This window comes from Pseudorca crassidens, chromosome 13, assembly GCF_039906515.1.
Source record: "Pseudorca crassidens isolate mPseCra1 chromosome 13, mPseCra1.hap1, whole genome shotgun sequence".
Classification (NCBI taxonomy): domain Eukaryota; kingdom Metazoa; phylum Chordata; class Mammalia; order Artiodactyla; family Delphinidae; genus Pseudorca; species Pseudorca crassidens.
Window position 1 is genome coordinate 51,967,664 of NC_090308.1, and position 21,822 is coordinate 51,989,485.

Below are 21,822 nucleotides of genomic sequence, written 5' to 3' on the forward strand. Positions count from 1 at the left end.
GGATAAAGTTTCTTGTTACCATAACTCAAGTGTTCAAAATTTGTATTTGTTACTTTTATATTAGGCTTATCTTAAGAGAAAAGTTCTTGGTTCTTCTAAAGAATACTTTGTTAGTATACCCTAATGCTAGTTAGATCTTAGGCCTCCAGGTACAAAATTTAGAAAAAGGTTCTTTGTCAACTGTAAAACAAGTGTCTCTACAAGGATATTATTATTTTGTGTAAATTGACTTATTTTCAGGACTGGTTGTTGAAAATGTTGAAACTACCTTTGGAATTAAAAAAAAAAAGGCAGCAAATACTGATGTTGATCTTAAATGTAGGCATAATACAGTGACCCAGAATTTAATACTGTACCTATGTGATTTCAAAAGTAAATTTTAACAAAGTAATTTAAACATCTTAATTGTAAATATTGTGCAGGCTCTTCTCTTATGTCCAGTCATTTTTCTAAGGTTGTGCATTTTTAGAATTTTATAAATTATTCTGTAAACTAGATTTTTTGAAATGTGGTCGACTTAGCATTTTATACATGTAGTATCCCTTTAGTTGGTTATTTCTGTACTTTTCCATCCATAAGAATAGGCTTAGAAAGCTGAGAAACACAGCACTGGCCTGTTATTGTCTGTGTTTGTACTATAGACAGAGTAACGCAAAATAGATTGTAATCATTAAATTACTTTGGTTTACGTTTGAGTTAAACCCTTATTCATTAGAATGTAATCCTGTTTTCAGTGAATCACTAATGTAGCAAACTTATGAATAGGATGCATTTATTTCAGTGAAATGGAGTGGGACAATAGTTCTCTAGTATGTAGGGAAGATTCCTTTCAATACTGATCTTAAAATACTGGTTTGCTATCTAACTGCAGATGTTTAGACTAGAATGAGCACCCTTGGCTGACCTCAAAGCGTATCTGTTACTGCCATGCGCCAGTATGTATATGTATTTTAGCAGTAATGAAAGGGTAAAGAAGAAGCAACTTATGCAAAAAAAAAGAAAACGTTAATTCATTTAGAGAATTGAATTTAGAAAAGGCTAGAGCAATTTAAGGAAGAGAAAGAAAATGAATAAAATGTGAAAGTAGACACAACACTAAATATTCCGGTGCAGTTAATTTTTATAGTGCGGTAGATTGAAACTTTACCAGTTTGGTCCTCTTCTGCGGTATTCCAGGTTCAAATCCTCACCACTTCCTTTTCTTTTAAATTTAGGTTAAATTGGCAGGAATAGCAATGTAACAGCCAAATGGCTACATTACGATTTACTCACAGTTATGGCTTACATGGTTTCTGTGTTATGGGTTAGGAGCCTCATAACAGAATTACATGGAATATCTGTTTAGAGGAATTGTGCAAATTAGTACTTTGAAATCTGACATAAATCAGATAATAGTGTAAGAGAAAGTCAGTACTTTTAATTTTTGCCGGTTCTGTTTTTTAGATTTTCTTGCATATTAATAGATTCATCAGAAATAAGCCATCTTGGAACCAGTTAATTCAGGTGGTGTATTTGTTTGGAGTTAGTATAATACTTGCATCAAAATCGTTCTGACATAAGCATCTGCATTGATGATCCACGTATGGTCTATATACCTTGACAATAGATAGAAGTAAATAGTTATTTTACTCCTAAATTTTTCTGGCTTAGTTTTATTTCTAACGATTGTTACAGGATAACTGTTAGCTGTTGTATTATTTAGAATGCTCTTATGTTAATATTTTTTATATTTTTAAATCTTAAATATAAGTTTTAGAAATTATCATACTTAAATTTCCATCCTAACCCTTAGTATATCAGGAAAAAGTCATCATCCTTTACTTTTTTTTTTTTTTGCGGTACGCGGGCCTCTCACTGTTGTGGCCTCTCCCGTTGCGGAGCACAGGCTCCGGACGCGCAGGCTCAGCGGCCATGGCTCACAGGCCCAGCCGCTCTGCGGCATGTGGGATCTTCCCGGACTGGGGCACAAACCTGTGTCCCCTGCATCGGCAGGTGGACTCTCAACCACTGCACCACCAGGGAAGCCCATAATTTACTATTTGAGACCAATGAACTTTAAAATATATATGTGTGTGTGTGTGTGTGTGTGTGTGTGTGTGTATATATATATATGTGTGTGTGTGTGTGTGTGTAAGTCACTTTATAAATAACTTAGAGAAGTATAAAGGAATGGCATATAACAACTTTATTATAGAAATTTTAATAAGCATTTAAATATAGAAATTCAAATTTTCACTCCATGTTTTCCTGGTTTCAAAGGTATATATATACCAGAAGTGGGCAATGTCCTCAATGCAAGTTACTGCTCATTAGTTGTCAAACATTCAAATAGACTTGTATGAGGTTCCAGCTTGTCATCGCTTCTGGCTCTTCTTGCGTTTAACGGCAATACTTTACGAAATTTAAAAAGCCCTAGATCGTGATTTTGTTGTAAAATAATTTCTTTATTACATGAGTAAACATCCTGAATGAGCAGTCCAATTGTTTTTAATTTCTACATCATCTAATTCCTTCCAGTCATCTTTGTGTACAAATCTGGCTTTAATATTTGCCCACTTACTGTCAAGTAAATTGCAGTGTACAAATGGCATTAAAGATAAGAATACTGATCCACATCCTTTTAGCAAAATGGAATGGTCTAGGTTCTAGTCATGAAATACTGTATGAAGAAATCCTTTCTTTTGAATGACTAAGTGGATAAGAATGCCATATGTCCTTAGAAATACATTGTTTATGCATTAGTTCTTGAGTTTTATAAAATTCACCTAGGATATCATCATCTAAAGACTCATAGTCTGAGATTTCACTTATATGATCAGTTTACCAATGTCATTAAAGTCTAAAGTACTGCTATCTGTCTCTTTGCAAAAATCTTTTGATTTATCTAATTATGTAACATCTTCCTCTGTCGATATAGGTGGGAAATAAGACATTTTGAATTTTCAGCTGTATTAATGAGAGATAAAAGCAGACTCCAAAGACGGGGTCTGCATCCTTATTTTATGCTTTTTGGAATATGATATAATGTTTTGGGTGACAAAGTAAGAAAATGGAAGAAGGATGCATTATTATATCTTTCTTCTAGGCATAACATTATTCTTCCAAATTCTTATTATTTTAATCTTTTTTTTAGCTAGGAATAATTGATAAGTAATGATGAAATAATCCCGAGAATGATGAAATAGCAAAATGTTTCAAGATAGAGGAAAAAAATAAGATCACTAAGATACCACAATATATCTTAGATTTGTAGAAGTCCAGTGAGTTCACATGGCAGTTACTAGACAGACTAAGTTTTTTTCTTCTTTTTTCTTAAGTGAGTTTTCTCTGTGATTTTTGGAAGACTTTTAAGAAAGAATAAAAGGGGGGACTTCCCTGGTGGTCCAGTGGATAAGACTTCACCTTCCAGTGCAGGGGGTGCAGGTTTAATCCTTGGTTGGGGAGCTAAGAGCCCACATGCCTCACGGCCAAAAAAATAAAACAGAAGCAATATTGTAACAAATTCAGTAAAGACTTTTAAAATGGTCCATATCAAAAAAATGTTTAAAAAAAGAATAAAAGTTATAAAGTATTAATCTTAAAATAGAGCTGCTCAGAAAAGAAGTTCAGAACCTAAAATTGGGTGCATTGGATCTTCATGGTATACCAAGGGTTAACTATTCTGTGGATCTTTGATTTATGCATTCAGCAGCTATTAGCTACTTTGTTCAAGATTCTGTGCACTTGCAGGCCTTTTTTTTTTTTTAATATTGAGGGTAAAAAAATAACTGATTATTTTGAGTCTTTTTATGTTTAAATTGTATTCTAACTCAAATACTTGTTATTTATTTTTAAGGTTGTACTTGATTTTATGTGACTGTATAGATTACTTTAAGATAATATTTTATTTAACTTTAGAATTTGTATATAGTTCCATTTGTGAATGGTGGAGAACGTGTACAACACTGAATTGCTAGTCATTTTATGGGGTTACTGGTGAAACTATCCAATAGGTCAATAATTTGCTAAAGGGATTCTATAATTATATCTGCAGTGCTACATCGAGTTTGGAAAGCAGTATGCTCTATTAGTTTAAGTACCCATATTCATTCTTAACCTAGTTGCACATAACTCAGAGGGACATGAAGACTAAAAAAGGTCTAATTTGTAAAAGTGCAGGGCATTATGTAGAGCCTGTGCAATTTTAAGAGGTCAGAGAGAAAGATCAGAATTGGATAGAATCTATAACTTGTTTATAGTGCAATATTTTTGTGTTTTTTTAATTAATATTTTTATTTCAGTTTTTAACTGAGACTGGAGTTTTTCCTGATTAGAGAATTTCCTAAAGGAAGCATTCTGTAATTTAGTTAATTCAAGATTTACTTCATATTCATTCCTAGTTATGAAGGATTTGTGTTAGATACTGACTTTCGACTAGAGAGAAGTTTGAGGGTTTTATTAAGAGATACAACACATATATGACTAAAACTACTCACTGTTTTATTTTGCTAGCAGGGCATTCATCTTAAATTCATTCTAAATAAATATATGATCCCTAATGACATGATTTTTCCACAATTATATTATGTAGATGTAAGCAGACATAAATAGTATTAGCTAATATTTGAATATTGATCAGGTCATATATTTGGGTCACTCATTTGGAAGGAAATTAGATGTATTTTCAAAGTTTTCCACTCTTAAATTTAGGAGTAATTCACTAATATATAGGAAAGAACGGGACTGTACATAAAACCAGACAGTCTTCTTTTTGTCTTTGTTGGGAGGATTATTTATTCTGATTCACTGATTAAGCTACTTTAGATTCTTTAAAAGGATGTAAAAAATAAGGTTTGTCCACTGAAATCTGCAAGGTTTGTATTATTAACTTGTTTGTTACTAAATAATTCGCTTCACTGTGAGTAATGGTTATATTAGGAAATGTTCTCTCATTTAGGAAGTCCCAAATTTATTATTTTATTATTAGGCCACAGAAGAATATTCAGTGACTTGGAAAATGTTCACATATTGTTATATGAAAAAAGCAGGTTATGGCAGTCTGTAAAGGATAAGTCTAATGTATATTTAGATATGTATGCATAAAGAAAAGACTGGAAATTTATATACTGTAATGTTAATAGTAATAAGTACAAAATAGGTGATTGCATGCTCTTTTAGGTGCTCTTCTCAGTTCTTAACATTTTCTAAAATTTTGAGGTTTTTTTTTTAACATCTTTATTGCAGTATAATTGCTTTACAATGGTGTGTTAGTTTCTGCTTTATAACAAAGTGAATCAGCTATACATATACATATATCCCCATATCTCCTCCCTCTTGTGTCTCCCTCCCTCCCACCTTCCCTATCCCACCCCTCCAGAAAAAAACTGGTTGTCCAATATGAATGCTTGGATGATAATTAGATGTGGCAGTACTGTGACATAACCGTGCTCATGGCTGATAAAAGGTGCCTTAGTACAATTTCATTATGTATGTTGAGGATTCCCTGGGGAACGGTATGGTTAGAAAGAAAAAAAAAAAACACCCGATGCCTAGAAACTATGCCATATTAGCCCAGGCAAGTAACTGTGTAAAACATTACCTTTCTGTGATTTGTAGTTGAAGTCCCCTGATGTTTGATGTTGAAACATGCTGGAAATTTATTTTGGAGTTGTAGTTTAACTTTAAATATTTATTTTATCTTAAAATATACTCTTTCATTTTTAGGCATTATCCAATTGGTTTGCTCTTTGATCTTCTTGCATCAAGTTCAGCTCTTCCTTGGAACATCACAGTACATTTTAAGGTATAGTTTAAATAACATTTCCCATTTGTCCCACTTGTGGTACTACTTAGTAAGTAGACTTAGAGTAGAATTTTGTTTTTAAGTTGTTTATTGCTTCTCCCATGATACTTTTTATTTGCTAAGCTGCCATTAGTGTTTATAAAATGCCTTTCAATTTCTTCTTAACTCTTGACAGAACTATTTAAACATTTAACGTATAAGTGCCTATTCTTTGTTGGAGCTGGATGTACTATGTTTAAAATTTATAATATTTTGGAATATTTATATTCATTAAAAAAAACCCTCAAATAGGAAGAACAAAATCCTGAGTGCATGTGGGCTTGGGAATGGGGAAGGAGGCAACCTAACACTGAGTAACTCTAAGGCTCTTTTGATGGAATGAAAAGAAGCGTTAGGAGACAGAAATACAAAGGCTTGATTTAAGTCTGTTTTGAGAAATATTAATTCCTGTAGTTTTTAAGAGTCCAGGCTAGATTTTTTTGTAACCTAATTTTGTCTCATTATTTTATAAAAATCTCATCACTTTCTCACTAAACACCCTGATTCTCCATCCTCCACCCCACAAGCAAGTACCGCTGAAGGATTGAACCCCCTCTATTAATTGATCACTAGGCAGTGATTCTCAAATGGTGACATATAGTGGGAGGGAGACATGCTAAGAGTTTGAGAAGTCATTTAGGTGTCTGATTTGCTTTCCCATTAGGGTCACTTATTCAAAGTCATTGCCCAAAGGCTCACCCAGTCTTCCTAAGTTACTTTCCTTTCCGTTTTACTGAAAGTGGATTTGTGGGGCGTTTGCATTTATTTCACTGTTATTTGCACTGATATACTTTGCACAGCACCATGCTACCACAGATGTTAGTTACCACGGAGCCATACAGAGTAAGGACATGGTTCTAATATGCATGAGTTTCAGTTACCATGAAGAACAAGGACTGCCTGTATGTATAATAATTTAAATGTAGAATGGTAGGAAGGTAAAACTACTCCAAGTATAATAAGTGTAGAGGTTCCATATTGCCTAACAGGTCTTTCCCATTACGTTGAAAAGCATTTCCAGTAATCGATTGTGTGTGTGTGTGTGTGTGTGTGTGTGTGTGTGTGTGTGTGTGTATAGAATGCACTCTAAAAGACTTTGAAATCTAGGTTAAAATATATCATAGTTACCCACTTATTTATTCATTCAACAAATACTGAGAGCCTGCTGTGTGCCAGCCACGCACTGTTCTAGGAGCCTGGGATATACGAGTGAATGATACAAAAGATACTCAAACAAATTTTATGGTACCTAGTTGGCATTGCCTGTTAGGCCATCTGTAATTATTGGTTGAATTAGTTGATGGATTGTAATAATGATAGGAAAGGCTTAGAATTCTTATGATTGGTATAGTGTTGTGGTTCTCAGAGTGTTTGATGGACCCAGATCCATGGGGATTCCTATTTCCATAATAATATTAAGATGCTATTTGCCCTTTCCACTGTGTTTAAATTTGTACTGATCTGCAAAAGCGATGGTGAGCAAAACTTTTGGCACCTTAGCACAGAGCAAGGCCCTGTACCAAAATGTGCTAGTGGTCGTTGTATTCTTCACCACCACACACTAGGCCTGTCCTGGGTGAAGTGGTACAAATTATTAATTATTATTAATCTTGACTCTTAAGTACATGTCTTTTTAATCTCATGTGGTGAAATGGGAATACACATAAAGCACTTCTGCTGTGTGCCAAATACGATGGCTGTCTTAAGGAAAAGCATTGTGCCCTTGTTTACTTTGAGAGCTACATGAGCCACTTTTCTCACGAAACAGCATTTTTTATTTGAAAGAGTGACTGACAAACTGTGGTTTATTCACACTTGGGTATTTGTTAGTTTCTTTAAAACAAACAAAGTGACCTCTCATTGCAGAGAAAACAACTGACAGTATTTGTTTCCAATAATAAGATTTGCACTTTAAGTGAAAATTAGAATTTTAGAAAACATGTATCTGCCACCATGAGCTTGACAGCTTTATTATTCTCAAAGAATTTTCTGATGAGATTGGTGGTCATTTTAACAAATTGATTTTTAAGAAATTTTATATAGTGAAACATGAAAACGTTTGGAGAAGGCCTACCTTAACTCAGTAAACAGATACTTTCCAAATGATCAATGCATTATGTTGAGAAATTATGCATGTGTGAAAGATCTGTTTAAAGTGCATGGCTGGCATCAGGAATTTTAATGTAACAGAGGTCAAAATGTTTATTGATGTGTTTTCAGATTCCACATTAATGTTATAATAAACTAATTGAATTGATGTAGTATCAAAAAAGAATATCCATAAATCTGAAAAGACTATTAAAATACTACTTTTTCCAACTACATATTTTTATAAACCTGTATAATTACATACTTTAACCAAAACAGCTGCATAGTATTGAATGTGGAAGCAAATAAGATAACTCCATCTACTTCCCATTAAGCCAGACGTTATAAAGATATTTGCAAAACTATACAGCAGTGCCGGTCTTCTCCCTAAATTGTTGTTGTTGTCGTCCTGGAAAATATAGTTACTTTTCACAAAAATACGGTTTTTGTGTTGACAGGTAATGGGTTTATGCTTTTTTTTTTTTCTTTTTTTTGCGGCACGTGGGCCCCTCACTGCTGTGGCCTCTCCCGTTGCGGAGCACAGGCTCCAGACGCGCAGGCTCAGCGGCCATGGCTCATGGGCCTAGCTGCTCCGCAGCATGTGGGATCTTCCTGGAACGGGGCACGAACCCGTGTCCCCTGCATCGGCAGGCGGACGCTCAACCACTGCGCCACCAGGGAAGCCCTGGGTTTATTCTTGATATTTTAAAATGAATTGCTCTTTGGGATCCTTAGTAGGTCATACATTGTCTTCCCCGATGGAAAGTTTTTTAGAGAAATTAAATAGAAAGCAGAATGTTAGAGGATGTTTTAAATTTGCTCCGACTACCAGCGTGTTTCTGTCAGCTGCTCTTACTCTTTCTGACCCTGGCCTGTGTTGGAGGAAAATTATTGCCCAGATTTCTTTCTCCCTATACTAAGTTCCCTTTATTTAGGGTTATAAGACCTGGTTTACCACAAAGGTCATCCTCAGGTATTTAATTGATAGCTTATACGGCCTGATGTAGGCCCACATCCCCTTGTAGTGCCTTACGGCTTTTGATTGATTATAATGAAACTGAGTAAGCATTAAATTTGCAGGTAGAAAAGCAATGCTTGAGGAAACAAGTTTTCTTTAAATTTCAAGCAATAACTTGAGGAAACAAGTTTTCTTTAAATTTCTAGAAAATAATTTCTCATCAACAGGTTAAATTTATCGAGTAACAACTTTCTGTCAGTTGATGCATCAGTATTTTATCTTTTATGATTTTGTATTGAGTGTGTCAGATGATGTGTGTGCTTTAACCAGACTGCTTAGAATTTTTATTTTACAGTTGCTTTCAAAGATACTGATTTTAATTAGATTTTGTGCAACACTGAAGTCTCCAAGAGATTCCCCCACCTCCATCACACACATTTCTGTCAGTTCATAGTTCACACTGAATTCTTGGGGAGAAAACCTGTTAAAAATTTTTCGAAAGGACATATTTTCTCTAATCTTTAACTGACTTTGATGCTTGTCATTTGAATAGATTCATAATGTTTATAGTAAATGAATTTTAATGTCTAGAGCAGTACTTTACAAAATTTAACATACGTACAAATCACATGTGTGTCTTGTTAAAGTGCAGATTTTGATTCTGATTCCGTAGGTTTGCGCTGAGGGCAGAGGTTCTGCATTTTTAACAAGTTCGCAGTGCTGTTGATGCACCAGACCATGGGTTGAATAACAAGAGTTTAGAAAACAATGCAGGTTTACAAGTTAGTGTTGGACTTCCCTGGTGGCGCAGTGGTTGAGAATCCACCTGCCAATGCAGGGGATACGGGTTCGAGCTCAGGTCCGGGAAGATCCCACATGCCGCGGAGCAGCTAAGCCCGTGCACCACAACTACGGAGCCTGCACTCTAGAGCCCGCAAGCCACAACTACTGAAGCGTGTGTGCCTAGAGCCTGTGCTCCACAACAAGAGAAGCCACCGCAATGAGAAGCCCATGCACCAGAATGAAGAGTAGCCCCCGCTCGCCGCAACTAGAGAAAAGTCCGTGCGCAACAACAAAGACCCAACGCAGCCATAAATAAATAAATTTATTTTTTAAAAAAAGTTAGTGGTGTGTACAAAACCAAAAGGTTGTAAAGGATGATTCAGAAAATTGTTTTTGTAGGAATTTTTATATTATTTTTTGAATTCTGAGAGAGAAATATTATGCAATTGTAAAGTGTTAACGACTTTAAAACATGCAGATTTGCTTTGCTTTCTTTTCCTGTTTACCAAAACAGGAATGAAAAAGGTATCTTCTTCATGGTTTTCTTAATTAGCTTCAAGGACATTTTTGATTCCTAAATCTGATTAGCCTCCTGAGAAAATTATTTTATTTCTCTTTCCTCAGCTTTTATTTTTTAAAATTCAAACCTGTATTAGAAAGATTGAGAGTCGAACACCCACATACCTTTCACCTGGATTTGCCAATTGGTATTTTGCTACCTTTGCTTTATTTCTCTCTGATTTTTTATTTGCTATTTTATTATTCCTATAGGCATTTTGCTTGCAAAGCTGCATTAGAATCAACAGGTTGCTTACAGCATGTGCAGTTTTTAAAGAGGGAAGTTAGTAGTGTGATTCAGAAATTTAGTAACATCGAATGAAGAGAGTGGGCTCTTTAAAATGCTCAGGTCTATTGCATATCTATCCTAAAAAAAAATTAATGGAGTAAAAAAAACCCAACAATAATTCAGTGTTTTTCTTTTTCTCTTAATAAAATGGTGCTAAACTGATTTATTTAGGTTTTGAAAAGAACAGACATTTAAATTTTGAATCTTGACAGTGATTATTAGGGGTCAGAGCTCACATTTGCTAGGCAAAATTGGGTCAGCATTAAGGTAGGTGTTTCTGTGTAAAACACTGCTGAATGATTGTGACCAGACAAACTTAGGTTTTTGGATCAAGGCACTCTATCTTTCCTGCGGTGCATGGGAAGGCACTACCACTGGTCCTGACTATACTTGTAGGACTGACAACACCCTTTTTCTGATGCACAAGTTTTCTTACTAGGCCAAGAGCCACTGTGTCTCTCTCTAAGGTAATTTACCATGTCCCTGCTCCTTCCACTGTGTGTTGATGACATAGATCTGAGGTAGCTTTCCTTGTTCTTAAGTGCACATCATGGTCTCCCCTATGCTTCTGCTGCCTGTACTTCCCAGCTCTATATATTGGTGGCTGTCTTGAAGTGTTTTATCAATAGTGTATTATATTACCTGTCTATCACGGTGGGACAGGTCACCAGATATGTAGCAGCTTAAAACAGCGCACATTTATTTTTGCACAGTTTCTGTGGGTGAGGCTTACCTGGATCCTCAGCTTAGTGTCTCACAAGGCTGTAGTCAAGGTATTGACTGGCCTGTATTCTTGCCTCGAGACTTGAGAATCTGCTTCCAAGTTCACTCAGGTTGCTGGCAGAGTTCATTTCTTTGTGATTGTGGGACTGAGGGATATATCTTCTTGTTGACAGTTAGCTAGAGGCCATACTCAGCACCTCCAGGCTGCTTGAAGTTCCTTGCCATGTGGATTTTCCCAGCATGGTAGCTTACTTCATTGAGTCAACAAAAAGAGCCTCTAGGGCTAGTCTGTTAGCAAGACCAGAGTTATATAACATGACTTAATCACAGGAGTAGTATCCCATAATCTCTGCCACATTTTTTTTTAATTTTTAATTTATTTTTGGCTGCTTTGGGTCTTTGTTGTTGCATGTGGGCTTTCTCTAGTTGCGGCGAGCGGGGGCTACTCTTCGTTGTGGTGCGCGGGCTTCTCATTGCAGTGGCTTCTCTTGTTACGGAGCACGGGCTGTAGGCGTGCAGGCTTCAGTAGTTGCAGCATGTGGGCTCAGTAGCTGCGGCACACAGGCTCTAGAGTGCAGGCTCAGTAGTTGTGGTGCATGGGCTTAGTTTCTCCACGGCATGTGGGATCTTCCCGGACCAGGGATTGAACCCGTGTCCCCTTTATTGGCAGGCGGATTCTTAACCACTGTACCACCAGGGAAGTCCCTTTGCCATATTCTTTTGATTAATGCAGATCACAGGTCCTACCTACACTCCAGGGGAAGGGATTACAGAAAGGTGTGGACACCAAGAGGTTGAGATCACAGAGGGTCACACATACTTAAAACTTTATGAAATAAGGTTTGTTTAGTCATTAAATTATGTATCAAATATTTATTGTGGTTAACATCTGCTTTCATCTCTGACAGTAAGTGGATTGTATTTTTCCTCTAGTCATAAGCAGCTATAAAGCCAGACAAAGTATATGAAGTGGAGCTGTTTTCAGGCACTGGATGTAGCGAGAAAGAGAACAAACTAGGTGAGCCCCACATTTAGCCCATCTCTGTGCTTCAGGGTAATTGGCTAACTATGTCATGGGGAGTGGAACTCAAGCGGAGCAAGGAAGTTCTACTGAACTGAGGGTGCAGAGATTGGAGTTTTGGGCTGCTGAAGCAGCTGGAACTTGTTAGACAGGTTGTTGAAGAAGAGGGCATGTACAGAAGTATGAGTTCCCCAAGAGTGCCTGGCTGAGGGTTGGGCTGCACACATGTAGGTGATGTTCCTTAAGGCCTAGTAGAGTGTGCATGTTAGGGGGTTAAAAGTGGGAGAAATATCATAATACCTGGAGATGTTGGATTTCAGCCCATCCAGAGTGGAGAAAGACCTAGTTAATATACTGGATATTAATCTTCCTGAAAGGCTGTGCTTTTGGAAAGGTTTGGCAAGTTATGGCCCGTGTGCCAAATCTGGCCCACTGACTGTTTTTATATGTCCTGTGATCTAAGGATGTTTTTTATATTTGTTAGTGGCTGAAAAGAAATTAGAAGAATAATATTTTGTGACATGTGAAAATGATGTGGAATATAAATTCTAGTGACCATAAATAATGGATGGATGCAGCCAGCCATGCTAATTCATTTACATACTGCTTTTGGACTACAACAGCAGAGTTGAGTGCTTGCGATAGACATTGTATGGCCCACAAATAATACATTTACCATCTTGCTCTTTACAAAGTTTAACTCCTCTTACAGAGTAAGGATTGCTCTAGATCTGCCCTAATAAAGCCTAAAATTAAGCCTTTTTAAGATCAAGGAGAGGCTCCAGGCAGAACAAACTCAACAAGAAAGACAGTATAATCTAGAATCCTTATACCATATTCACAGTGTTTAGCATACAATCGTCTATTACTAGACATGCAAATAAGCAGGGAAACTTGAACCATATCAAGGGGAAAAGTGCTGTCAGTAGACATTGACCCTGAGATAACCCACATTTGGAATTAGCAAAAAATGAATTAAAGCAACTATTAAAAACTCAGTGACTTAAGATAACAAAATTGCAGAACTGAAAAGAACAGTATCTGAAACTAAAAGTTCACTGATGGACTTAACAGTGAATTGGAGATGGCATAAGAAAGCTTCTGTGAACTTGACAGATCCATAGAAATTATCCAATGTAAAGAACTGAGAGAAGAAAATTGGAGGGAGGTGGGGACAGAGTCCCAATGACTTCTAGGATAATATCAAGCAGTCTAACATCATGTAATTGGAGTCCTAGAAGGAAAAGAAGGAGGGCATGGGTCAGAAAGAAAATTTTAAGAAATATGATTTGACTCACATTTCCTGGTTTCAAAGCAACAGTAAACACAACTACATGGTAACAGCAACTAAAGTACAAGCAACCAAAGAAAAAAATAGATAAATTGGACTTCATCAAAATGAAATACTTTCTGTGCTTCAAAGGAAGTGAAAAGACAACCCACAGAATAGGAGAAAATATTTGCAAAATTATATATTTAATATGGTCTGGTGTCCCGAATATATAAAGAACTGTTAGAATTTAGTAATAAAAAGGTAAATAACCCAATTAAAAATGGAAAAAAGATTTGAGTAGACATTTCTCCAAAGAAGATATATAAATGGCCAGTAAGCATATGAAAAGAAACCAAGCATAATTATTTATAGTTGCCAAGACATGGAAAAAACCTCAGTGTCCATCAACAGATGAATGGATAAGGAAGATGTGGTGTATATATATATATATATATACACACATACATACATACAATGGGATACTACTCAGCCATAAGAAAGAATGAAATTTTGCCATTTGCAGTAACATGGATAGACTTGGAGGGCATTATGCTAAGTGAAATAAGTCAGAGAAAGATAAATACTGTATGATGTCACTTATGTGTGGAATCTAAAAAATAGGATAAACTAGTGAATATGACATAAAAGAAGGAGATTCACAGATAATAGAGAACAAACTAGTGGTTACCACTGTTGGGGGAGAGGAGACATAGAGGTGGGGGAAGTGGGAGGTACAAACTCTTGGGTGTTAGGTAGGCTCAAGGATGTACTGAGCAATGTGAGGAATATAGCCAGTATTTTGTAATAACTGTAAATGGAAAGTAACCTTTAAAAATTGTATAAAAATAAAAAATGAAAAAACCCCCACAAAACCTCAGCATAATTAGTCATTAGGGAACTGCAAAGAAATACCTCAGTGAGTTACCCCTTCATGCCCACTAAAATAGCTATGATCAAAATGTTGGACAATAACAGGTGTTGGAGAGAGTGGGCTAATCGGTACTTTTCATATGTTACATGTTACTGTTGTGAATGTAAAATGCTGCAGCTGCTTTGGAGAAAAATCTGGCAATTCCCTCAAATGCCATATGACCCACCAACTCCATTCATAGTTATATACACAAGGGAATTGAAAACATATGTCTACCCATCAACTTGTACATGGTTGTTCATAGCAGCTTTAGTCATAAGAACCAAGAAGTGGAAGCAATCCAGATGCTTATCAACTGATGAATGGTTATACAAAATGTATATCCATACAATGGAATATAGTTTGGCCATAAAAAGGAACGGAGTACTGTTACATGCTGTAGCACAGATGAACCTTGAAACATCATACTGAGCCTGAGCAAAAGGAGGCAGACTCAAAAGGCTGCACTTTATATGATTCATTATATGAAACGTCCAAAATATGCAAATCCATGGAGACAGAAAGTTGAGTGGTGGTTTTCAAGAGCTGGAGGGAGGACAGAATGGGGAGTGACTGCTTACAGATACAAGGTTTGTTTCTTGAGTGTTGAAAATATTATGTAATTAGATAGCAGTAATGGTTGTACAGCTTGTGAATAGAGTTGTCCCTGGGTGTCTGTGGGGGGTTGGTTCCATGACCCCCCTCTCCATAACAAAATCCGTTGGATGCTGAAGTCCCCTATATAAAATGGTGTAGTACAGTCAACCCTCCGTATCCACAAGTTCTGCATCCACAGATAAAACCAACTGCATTTTGATCCGTGGTTGGTTGAATACATGGATGAAGAAGCTGCAGGTATGGAGGGCAACTGCATACTGAAAACTACTGAGTTCTGGTCTTTAAAATGGTCAATTTTAAGTGAATTGTATATGAACTATATCTCAATTTTTAAAAAAAGAAATAATGATTAATAATTTTCCAAATTTGGGGGAGAAAACAGTCTGTGTGTTAAAGAAGGTCAGCAAATCTAAAGCAAGTAACTATATAGAAAACCACATCCAAGCACATCATAAACTGCTGAAAACCGGTTATAAACAGAAAATCTTGAAAGCAGCCACCAAAAAAATGACACAAAAGAACAGTAGGTTAATGATGGGTGACTTCTCATCAAATAGTGAAGAACAGAAGAAAATGGAATGATGTCTTAAAGCACTGGAAGAAGCTACAGGCAGGGATGAAGAACACTAGAAATGGTAAATAAATGATAAATAGAAAAAATTACCTCTTTTAACTTCTTTAAAAGAGAAATGACAGTTTAAGGCAAGAATAATATAATTTTAAGGAAGGGTTAATAATGTCTGTAAGTAAATATGTGGCCGCATTTATCTAAAGGATGAGGCCACTAAATCTTCAATTATCTGTGGGTCAAAGAAGAAATCACAAGGGAAATTTTAAAAGTATTTCAAACTGAATGATAATGGAAACACAACATATTGAAGTTTGTGGGAGTCATTCTAAGCAGTGCTTAGAGGGAATTAAAAACTTTCTACAGGGCTTCCCTGGTGGCGCAGTGGTTGAGAGTCCGCCTGCCGATGCAGGGGACAAGGGTTCGTGCCCTGATGTGGGAGGATCCCACATGCCGCGGAGCGGCTGGGCCCGTGAGCCATGGCCGCTGAGCCTGCGCATCCGGAGCCTGTGCTCCACAAAGGGAGAGGCCACAACAGTGAGAGGCCCGCGTACTGCAAAAAAAAAAAAAAGAAAAATCTTTCTATAGTAGGAATACATAATTTCTGCTACCAGGAATGAAGAAGATGGGATATTTCTACAGATCCTATAAACATTAATAGGATAGTAAGAAATATCATGAACAACTTTATGCCAGAAAATTTGACAAATGGACAAATTCAATGAAAAGAAGAAGTAGCAGATATGAATAGCCCCTGAATGTATGTAGAAGTTAGATTTGTAATTTAAAGAAAAATCCTCACAAAGTAAAATTCCTTGCCTAGTTTCATGATTGGTGAATTCTATCAAACATTTAAGGAATAAGTAATGTCAATCTGTAGGCTTTTTCCAGAAATAGAAGGGGAGGGAATATTTCCCAATTTGTTTTACAGGTCAGAATAACTCTGATACCAAAACCTATTAAAGATATTAAAGGAAAATTGCAGACCAGTATTTCTAATGAACTTAGATGCAGACACTCAAGAAAATACAAGCAAATCGAATGTAGCAACATATAAAAAGGACAATACACCATGACCATGTTGAGATTGTCCCACAAATACAAGGGTGACTCAACTTCATTATCAGTGAATCGATTTAATTCATTTCAGCATATTAGCAGAAAAAAGAGAAATCATGATTTGATGAATAGATGCAAAAAAAGCTTTTGACAAAACTCAGTACCCGTTTTTCATCAAAACTCTTAGCAAGCTTAGGAATAGAAGGGAATTGTCTCAATTTGACAAAGACTAAATATGAGAAGCCTACAGCTGAAATCATGCTAAATGGTGGTTTACTGAATGTTTCACCCAAGATCAGGAAAAAGGCAAGAGTGTCTGCTTTCACCACTTCTACATAGTTTTGCTCTACTGCAAGGTACATATTCCTAAAAAGTACTGTGTTGTTAAAAATCAGAGGAAACCCCAAAACTTCATTGATGACAAATGAAAAAGATAGGAACCTAATAAAAGCACAATTTTACATTTTAACAAATTTTACATATGTTAAATGGTTAAGGAATACGTAAGTACTACAATGAATATGGCACTCTATGTTGAAAAAGACTGGAAATTTGCTTGTTGAAAAGAGCATTGGAAAGGATTGCAGCTTGTTAGTTATTGTGAAGTGATAGGAGGAAGGTTACCTGAAATCAGACAAAATTATAACATAGGATGTGGATGAGTGTAGCTCATAGTATGAATTGAAGTGGTGGATCCATTTCTGAGGTGTGTGTGTGTTCTGTGTGTTCTGATTTGGTTTGGTTTAGCTGGGTACATTTTTTGTCTTCACCTACTGTTGTGGACAATGTTTACAAAAGTAAACATGAAATTTACATTGTTCAAATTGTTCCCTAATACATCATTCACTTTGGAACACATCCAAAAGATCTAAACAGAGATATATATGCACACACACATATATATGTGTATATATATGAACAGGTATATAATATATGTATGTTATGTATGTTCATATGGGAATAACCAATTAGCACATGAAAAGGTGCTCACCATCATCAGTCATCAGGGAAATGTGTATTAAAAAAGGGATTCCCTGGTGGTCCAGTGGTTAGGACTTGGCACTTTCACTGCCCTGGGGCAGGTTCAGTCTCTGGTCAGGGAACTAAGATCCTGCAAGCCACATGCGGTGCAGCCAAAAAAAAAAATTCTGACAGTACTAAGTTTGGGGAATGTAGTAACCAGAACTCTCTTACATTGCTGGAGGGAGTGTAAAATTGTACTTTCATCTTGGAAAATAGTTTGGCAGTTTTTAAATAAAGTTAGACATAAACTTTCTTTATGACAACATTACTATTTCAAGGTATATACTCAAGAAAAATGAAAACATGTTCTCAGAAGACTTGTACACTAATGTTCATAGCAACTTTCTTAATAATAGCCAAAATTTGCATATAATCTTAATGTCTACTAACAGGGTTTTGGATTAACAGATGGTGGTATATCCATTCAGTTGTACACTACTATGCAATAAAAAGAAACTACGGATACATGCAGTAACAAAAATGAATCTCAAAAACATGCTAAGTGAAAGATGCTAGAGTACACAACACCACACATTGTATGATTCTGTTGATATGTGATTATATTATAGGCAAAACTAATCTCTGGTGATACAAATCACATCAGTGGTAGCTGAGGTTCAAAATGGGGGAACTGATTGCACAGGGCACCAAGGAACTTTTTAGAAGGTGATGGTAATGTTCTGTATCTTGTTTGGGCTGACAGTTACGCAGTATCAAAATTTATCTAACTGTATGTGTAAAATTTCTTCATTTGGCTGTATGTGAAATCATATCTCAGTAAAGTTACTTATTTTTAAAAGTTTATTGAGATGACACAGACTTGAGAATAGTCTTAGTCTCTGTCTTGTAGCGACAGAGACCAGCTTTAAGAGTACGGTGACATAAGAATATAAATGATATTATAGAGTTAAGTATAAGGACTTTGTGAACATGACCTAGACTTGGGGAGTAAGGGAAATTTCCTGAAGGAAGTGATATCAAAACTGAATCTGAATTTTGAGGAGGACTTTTTTGGGGGGTAGGCATGTAGGTGGTTGAGAGATAGGCAAGGAGAGTGTGCCAGGCAGAAGAAATAGTTTGTGTAAAGGAACAGAAAAGAGAGTATGGCTGAAAGAATGTCTGAACAGATGACAGATATTCAGGATCGTTGGAGCAGAGACTGTATGTGGGAGAGAAGGGAAAGAGAATGGAGTACGTGAAATGCGAGTAAGAGATTATGCTGGAGAGGTTAGCAGGGAGAGAAATCATTTGAATGTTGAAAGCATTAGAAGTTTGATTTTATCCTAAAAGTAGAACAGAGCAGCTGAGTGAGAAGACCAGATTTGCATTTTAGAAAGATCACCATGACTCCAAATGTGAAAAATGAATTAAAGAGGGTAAGATTTTGGGCATGGGATCCAGTCACGAGGTTTTTGAGAAATTTCACATAGTTGTTAATTTGTACTAGGAAAGTGGCATTGGGAATGTTGAAAGTGAATGGATTCAGATCTATTTAGGATGTAGATTCAACAGAACTTGATTGGGTGTGGGAGACGGGGAGAAGGAGGAATCAGCAGTACATGGGAAATGTTTTTTTGTTTTGCTCTATTGTCATAATAGAGCTTGTAATATTATTATTAATCGACTGAAAAAGTTTTTTTCCCACTAACTTTGTAAGTAGTTTTAGTGTTTCGTTTAGTGTTATTTGGTTATCTCTAATGCATCTGGACATACTCCAGACTGCCTGGATTAATATTTTAATTAAAGGACACAGGTAATAATATATAAGTAAATGGAACCTTTCAGGAAAAAAGTGAAATTAGATCTAGTTTATTAGGATTCTGACTTGGAAGATTAATGAAAGCAAGTAAACATGGTGTTAAAGTCGCTACCTTTATTTGCAAGAATTTGGACTGAAAAGATATGCACTTAAACACAACTGCTCATGTATATGAGAAGAGATTTAGAAATATAATGTAACAAATCAAGATTCTGCTTGTAATTTTATTGTGAAGCTTTCAAAAAAAAGATTTCCCACCCCAGCCCAAGCTAATCATGGGAAGAAGAGCATTTCTTGAGTAGCAGCTGTGGTGGCTTTGGCTGAGACATCTGACACTGTATTCATTGCCACAATTAATTCAACTGCTATGGCTGCCTAAGCAGGTATCTCCGTTTTTCTGTTACTGCTCTCATGCTTCCCCTGAGTTCATTTCATTAAAGAGTTCATCTGGAGATAGGGCATTCTCTGTTGAAGGGTAGGTGTACAAACATGCACTCTCTTAACAGACTCCCTCTTTTGCTATAAAGACTAGGCATTTGGAATTGTCAGCTATCAGTTATAGGTGTCGGCATTGGTTAAGTTTAGAAACCTGCAAAGCAGTGGAAGTCTGGGAAAAGGAAAACCTCAGTACCTTCTCTGGTTACAAGAGCCATTGAAGGAAATAGCAGCCTATGCTGATGCAACACTAAAAAATGGCGGGATTTTTTTCCTCCTGATTTTTCAAACCAGTGGTTTGAGAGATCCTAACTCCTTTTTTTCATAATCAGCTTGTATACAATTTTAAGAAATTCTAACGGTATTTAAGCTTAAATAGGTCATAAATTAAAGTACATGAAGACAATATTTTCTTTGGAATATGAACTTTTATATTTTCTGCCACTCATTCATAACTGAAGTGGATAATTAGCAGTGTAGTGAACTGTACAACAGGGGTCCCCAGCCTGTTAGGAACCAGGCCGCACAGCAGGAGGTGAGTGGCGGGCAAGCGAGCGAAGCTTCGTTACCCCCTGAACCTCCCCTGCCTGCCCGCCCAAATCCCTTCCCGGGAAAAACCGGTCCCTGGTGCCGAAAAGGTTGGGGACTACTGTACAACAACTGAAAAAGCCCTTCTAGACTTCCCTGGTGGTCCAGTGGCTAAGACTCCGCCCTTCCACTGCAGGGGGTTCAGGTTGTATCCCTGGTTGGTTGGGGAGCAAAGATCCCACATGCTGCACGCCTAAAAAAGTAAAAAATAAAGAAAGCATTGGTCTGAAAAAGCCCTTCTAATTTTATAGATCAAGTATAACAAAATTGAAATTTTCTTAAATCATAATGCTAATCATTATCATATTGCTAATCCATTTGACTGTAATAGAATTGATATGATGTACACTTAATTCTTTGTCCTGGTCAGGAATCCAGGGCAAATCCCTTCAGTCTAGCTGATTCAAAGCAAATACAGCTGATTGTAAAGTTGCTTAAGGCAGGGACACTCTCTCTGCTGTCCATATCCTCTCTCATCTTTTAGTTTTATCTGTCCCTCATACTCTCCTTTTGCCTTTTCATTCTTAAGACATTTTATATTTTCTCCTATTCTTTGCCTTTGTGTGCCTGTTTGAAAGTATCCATCTTAATTCTTTATGGACTTCTAGTTCAAGAGCACCATGAAACTGGAATCCATTTGTACCTAGAGAGACAATTTGATTGTTTCAGCTGTTTCCTTCTGCTCTAGGCAACTGTGACTAGCGGGTAGTTATATAGTGGCTTACCGTTTACTCAGCAGAAACTGTGAGACTGGATTCTATGAAAATAGAAGGAGGTGTGACTGATTATTTGCGTTTAAAAAATATGCTTTAGGAGATAGCCATAGGTAGTCAAGTGCCTTTTCCTTTGGTAGGAGGGCATCTATGGTAAATTTCCTAATCATTCAGGAGCTTTCCATGACTTGGATAATTGAATGTTGTCTATTAATAACATGAGTAGGCTATAACTAATGCTATTTTCTACCATTATTATTTGACTCCATTTTTATTAAAGGACTTACAGAACAATGTCTTTTTTTGGTAAGATAATGTTCAAATAGAATCATTAAGTACATATTTAGGTCTTAGGGAGGAAGTGGTATTGCATGGTGGTTTAAGAGCTGGGGTTGTTGAGTCAGACTAATTCTAGCTCCACCACTAGCAAGCTGTACAATTCCATCCACTCCCAGAGCTTTATTTATATATTTTTTATCTGTAAAATAGCAATAACAATAGTGTTTACCTCAAGAGATGTTAGGAAAATTAAATGATTTAATCCATATTAAAGTCTTAGTACAATGTTTGTCACATAGTAAGCGTTCAGTTAGCTATTATTGTTAACATCTTTCTTTTTTTTCGGTGAAAAGTAC

General features: G+C 36.4%; 1 protein-coding gene across 7 annotated transcripts in view; it reads left to right on the forward strand.

Annotated features, from left to right (window-relative positions):
- The window catches only part of ATG5 (autophagy related 5), a 131,755-nt gene that overhangs the window by 17,431 nt on the left and 92,502 nt on the right, over positions 1-21,822 (forward strand). For all 7 annotated transcript variants that reach the window (XM_067702452.1, XM_067702449.1, XM_067702453.1 and 4 more), the window contains one exon: positions 5,704-5,782. In XM_067702452.1, the coding sequence (XP_067558553.1) occupies positions 5,704-5,782 (79 nt within the window). The remainder of the gene's footprint in view (positions 1-5,703; positions 5,783-21,822) is intronic.